The sequence below is a fragment of the Pteropus alecto genome, unplaced genomic scaffold (genome assembly GCF_000325575.1).
Source record: "Pteropus alecto unplaced genomic scaffold, ASM32557v1 scaffold57, whole genome shotgun sequence".
NCBI lineage: Eukaryota > Metazoa > Chordata > Mammalia > Chiroptera > Pteropodidae > Pteropus > Pteropus alecto.
In genome coordinates, this window is record NW_006442508.1 from 212,030 (window position 1) to 217,844 (window position 5,815).

The window sequence follows — 5,815 nt, forward strand, 5'->3', positions numbered from 1 at the left end:
TATTCTAATAATGAGTGTCAGAAGAAGAAGTAGAAAAATAATTCCTTTTGCAATTGCAACAAAAGAATAAAATACCTAGGAATAAATCTAACGAAACATGTGAAGGACCTATATAATGAAAACTACAAGACCCTATTAAAAGAAATCAAAGAAGATACAAAGAAATGGAATGATATTCTGTGTTCTTAGATTGGAAGAATCAACATAGTCAAAATGACCCTATTACCTAAAGCATTATACAGATTTAATGCAATCCCCACCAAATCCAATCGGCACTTTTTAAAGAAATGGAACAAAAAATTATCAGATTTGTATGAAAGCACAAAAGACCCCAAATTGCCAAAGCCATCCTGAGAAAAAAGAACGAGGCTGGTGGCATCACTCTGACTGATTTCAAATTACACTAGAAAGCGACAGTAATCAAAACTGCATGGTACTGGTAGCAAAACAAAATAGTCATGGGGATATAAAGTACAGTATAGAGAATATAGTCAATAATATTATAATAACTATGTATAGTGTCGCTGGGGGGTACTAGATTTATTGGGAGGATCAGTTCATAAGCAATATAAATGTCTAACCACTATGTTGTCCACCTAAAATTATATACAAGTAGATCACCATCAATAATTTATATTATGTGAAAATATCCATCACAGGCTAAAAAATGTGGACTTTTCAAGGATTTGTAATGTACCTTCAAACCAGGATTGCTATAAACATATCCTATCAAGCATGAACTAATGTGGCCATTTTAAAAAAAGAAAGCTAAACATGACCTTCCTGACAATCTACTAAAGAGAATATAAATGTACAGGGCATCATAAAAGTAGGGTTTAGTTTTAGCCATCTCTAAAAAAGCAGCAGAGCTATTAAAAATTTTTAAAAAGCATGTTACTATATTAAAATAAAAAATACTATACTAATAAAGAGTTAATAACCCTTTTTAAAAACTGATCTCCTTGGAAAATTTACCACAGTTAAATTACAAGTCTATTTGTTGTTACTAATATCACAGTAATTTGAAAAAAATTTGCCTTGATTTAATTGAATTTAGACACAAAAAGTACCAGCTCTTTAACTTTATAACAGGAGAAACATTTTTTCTAAATATTCTTTCCTCGGACTCATGTATTTTCACTTCAAGTTATCAGACATATGACATTTCCATTATATTTCTATACCAAAAGAGTCTGATTTAATTTTAAGTGATTAGTTTATTGCTCTCCTAAGGCATTCTTACGGATCATAAGTCCTACAATATGCTGATTCTAAAAAAAATACAATTTCCAAGAAACAGACTCTGATCACTATATATAGACATTGAGTCAGCAGAAAACCTTATTAACTAGCAATAATTCAAATATTTGAGAAAATATTTGTATCTGGCTGTATTAACTAGCCAATTATAACATACATCTATACAAGAGCAGTCTAAAACAATAAAATGTTGTTATAATATGTAACACAATAATATACTTTATTGTCAATAATGGTCAAATTTCTCCTCTTCTACATAAAAAGTGTAAAGTATAATACATAAACAGCCAACATATTTGAACTTATAGGTTAGGAAAGTCTTTAAAATGCCACAATTCAAATTTCATAATTCAAATCTCACTACAATCAATTCAATGAGACTATCCAAAGCCTATTATTCAGAAATCTGCCTCTGTCAAATAATTAATTTTAATTTGGAAATGCTTTCTATAGAGATTTTTTATTGTCACATCATTTGGAGAAGTAGGGTTTGAGCCATATAACAGAAACTGACTTCACAGCAATTTATCAGGTAAACAAGCTCCTTACAGCTAATGACTATATGCATTAAGACAGAACAGAAAAAGCTGTACATGAATATGTTACCCACTTATAATGGGGAATTTCACCAACATAAATCTAACAAAAAAACAGAAGTCCATTTTTATCTCCAATAAAAGAATTGCTGGCAAGCATTTTAACTATTATGACTTAAACCAATGTGGAATTTCAAATATGAAATACTTTTAGTTTCCATCAGATGAAAATAACCAACATTTTCATAGAAACAGAATGGAAGCGGTACAGTTCAGTTCTGAATAGGACTGTCCTGTTCATCTCACCAGATTGATCAGCCTTCTCATCGCATGTTCATGAGAACACACACATTCACAGGGATCGAATCCACCTTCTGCCATAATTATCCACCTTGATTTAACTTGACTGTTTAAATCTGGGAGGAAGGAAAAAATATTATAAGACTACTATTCAGAGTTACTCTTTCGAGCTATGAAAATTTCAAATATTGTACAGATTCACAAGTTCTCTCAACCTAGTTCATATTTATGCATGATCTATATGTATAAATTTACTAATTTTATATGATTAATTTACTATATGAATTATGAAACTATACAAATGATTGGCTACCCCTTCTGCCATTTGATTTCCTATAAAATCAGTTAGATGCTCTGTACTGGCCCTACCTGTGAAGCTGATAGTGCCAGAGCTCTACTCTGCCTAATTTCTTAATTCTTTAATTTTGTTAGGTACTTCTATGGATTGAATGTTTATGTACCACTTAAAACTCCTATGTTGAAGCCTTAATTCCCAATGTGATGTTATCTGGAGGTAAGGCCTTTGGGAGGTGATTAAGTAATAAGAGTAGAGCCCTCATGAATGGAATTAGTGCTCTTAGAGAAAAGATATGAGAGAAATGATCTCTCTTCTCCACCATGTGAAGATACAGAAAGAAGGCATTAGTCTACAAAGCAGAGAGAAGGTCCTTCGCCAATGAATCTGCTGGCACCTTGACCATGGACCTCTCAGACTCTAGAACTATGGTATTTTGCCATAGCAACCCAAACAGTCTAAGACAACTTTGCAGCCTTTATCCCACACCAAGAAAACCCTCTGAAAGAAAAAAATGAGTTATGTAAAATGATACCAAGGGTTAAATTTGGGGGAAGGGGGGACGATGAATTAACATTACTTAAGATGAAATAGCCTGAAAATAGCTGAGGTTTTATTTATTTATTTTTTATTTATTTATTTTTAGGCGAGGCAACCCTTGGTTGACCTCACAGATTGCAAGGACCTCGTCAGCTTACAATCCTTTATTTTTTATTTTTTTTTCATGCCTACAGCACCTGGTCTTCCTAGGTAGTCTCCCATCCAAGTACTAATCAGGCCCGACCCTGCTTAGCTTCCGAGATCAGACAAGATCAGGCTTGTTCAGGGTGGCATGGCCGTAGACTGGGAAGGTTTTAAAAAATAAGATTAACAAGCAAGAAGACAAGATGGACTACTATTGATATTTAGGATCAAATAGATCAATGGAACAATTCAGAAATCAACTTAAAGGAACTTAGTTCATTCACTCATTCAAAAAATATTTAGCTGATGAATGGACAAACAAAATGTGCTACACATTAGAAATATAAAAGTGAGCAAAAACTGATATAGTTCTTACCCTAATGGTGTTCACATTCTAATGGTGGAGACAGATACTAATCTAAATACTTTTCAAACTACAATATAAACTTATAAATACCATAAAAGATAAATGAACCAAAAGACCATAAAGACAACCCACAGAATGAGAAAATATTTGCAAATCATATATCTGATAAGGATTTACTATCCAGAATACATAAAAAACCTCACTAACTCAATTACAAAAACCGCCTAATTTAAAAATGGGCAAAAGTCCTAAATAGACATTTCTCCAAAGATACACAATAAGTAGATGAAAAAAAATGTTCAATGTTATTAATCATTAGAGAAATACAAATCAAAATCACGATACAATTTCACTCCTATTAGGATGACTATAATCAAAAAAATGGAAATATGTGGAGAAATTAGAACCCTCCTTTATTGCTGGTGGGATTGTAAAATGGTGTACTCTCTCTGGAAAAGTTTGATGGTTCCTCAAAAAGTTAAACAGATAATATCAATAACCCAGTAATTCCACTTCTAGGCATATACCCCCAAAATTTGAAAATTGAGACTCAACAGATACTTATCTGTTAAAAGGTAGAAACAACCCATATGTCCATCAACTGACGAATGGACAAACGAAATGTAGTATACACATATTATTCAGCCATAAAAAGGAATGAAGTTGATACATGAATGAACCTTGAAAATATTATGCTAAGTAAAATAAGTCAGACACAAAGGACAAATATTGTATGATTCCACTTACATGAAATATCTCCAATAGGAAAATTCATATAGACAGAAAGTAGAATGGTGGTTGCCAGGTGCTGGGGGAGAGGGAAATGGGGAGTTATTGCATAGTAAGTACAGTTTCTTTTTGGCGTGATAAAAGTTTTGGAAATACAGTGGTGACAGTTGCACAACAATGTAAGTGTAACCAATGCCACTGAATTGTATACTTCCCCTCCCCCAAGTTTCATTCCTGAGGTTCTTCTTTTTTATTAACATTATTGGGGTGACACTGGTTAATAAAATCAAATAGGTTTCAAGTGTACAATTCAATAATACATCATACATATATTACATCGTGTTCACCCAAAGTTAAATTTCCTTCCGTCATCTAAAATTTGATCACCTTTACCCCTACTACTTCTCCCCTCCCCAACTTCACTCTGGTAACCACTAATCCACTGTTCATGTCTATGAGTGTTTGTCATGTTTGCTGCTTTCAGTTTTACATGCCACATATGAGTGAAATCATCTAGTTCTCAACTTTTTTTGACTTATTTCACTTAGCATGATAATCTCAAGATCCATCTATTGTCCCAAATGGCAATATTCCATCTTTTCTTATGGCTGAGTAATATCTCATTGTATGTATGTACCTCATTTTCTTTATCCAATTATCCAATTTAAACAACTGAAGGGCATTTCAGTTGTTTCCATATCGTGGCCGTGAATATTGCTGCTGTGAACATCTAGGTGCATGTATTTTTGCGGATAAATGTTTTCAAGTTTTTTGGGTAAATACCCTGAAGAAGGATTGCTGGGTCATATGGTAATTCTATTCTTAGTTTTTTGAGGAACCTCCATACCGTTTTCCATAGTAGCTGTAACAATTTACATTCCCACCAGCAATGTATTAGGGTTCCTTCTCTCCCACAACCCCTCTAATACTTATTACTTGTCCTGTTGATGATAGCCATTCTAATAGGTGTGAGGTGGTATCAGGTGGTTTTGATTTGCATTTCCCTAATAGCTAGTGAAGCTAAGTATCTTTTTGTATATCTGTTGGCCATTTGTATGTCTACTTGGGAGAAGTGTCTGTCCAGGTCCCCTGCCCATGTTTTTAATTGGATTGTTTGGTTTTTTATTGTTGCGTTGTATGAGTTCTTCATATATTTTGAACATTGGGCCCCTATCGGAGGCGTTGTTTGCAAATATCTTCTCCTAGTTGGATAGTTGCCTCTTCTGTCCTATTGATGGTTTCTTTTGCCGTGCAGATTTTTTGATATAGTCCCAATAATTGTATACTTTAAAAAATGGTTAAAATGCCAACATTTAAAAAAAAAAATCACTCTAGTTGTCCAGCACTGGGAGTCTTGGGGAGAAATAGGGAGTGACTACTAACTGGTATAGGCTTTCTTTTGGGGTGAAGAAAATGTTCTATAATTGATTATGGTGATGGTTACACAACTCCATGAATATACTAAAAGCTATTGCAGTATTGCAGTGTACACTTTAAATGGTGCACTATATGATTTATCGCTCAGTAAAGCTGTTAAATTTTTTTAAAGGTAAATGGTGCCTAGAAAGCGTATATAGGTTCTAAACCTACCTAGGGAGTTAGAGAAGATTTTAACCAAATTAACTCAGAGTTGAAAATAGAAGG

General features: G+C 33.4%; 1 protein-coding gene and 1 pseudogene across 2 annotated transcripts in view; both read right to left on the minus strand.

The window, feature by feature from the left end:
- The window catches only part of SMIM14 (small integral membrane protein 14), a 64,527-nt gene that overhangs the window by 43,719 nt on the left and 14,993 nt on the right, over window positions 1–5,815 (minus strand). Inside the window, exons 2-3 of one of the 2 annotated variants that reach the window (XM_025040272.1) lie at window positions 4,190–4,250; window positions 2,103–2,212 (exon numbers count right to left, since the gene is read on the minus strand). In XM_025040272.1, coding sequence (XP_024896040.1) covers window positions 2,103–2,212; window positions 4,190–4,217 — 138 coding nt within the window. In that variant the 5' untranslated portion in view covers window positions 4,218–4,250. The remainder of the gene's footprint in view (window positions 1–2,102; window positions 2,213–4,189; window positions 4,251–5,815) is intronic. The other variant, XM_006922445.3, reaches the window with a different exon arrangement.
- On the minus strand, window positions 3,117–3,235 carry LOC112471581 (annotated as a pseudogene).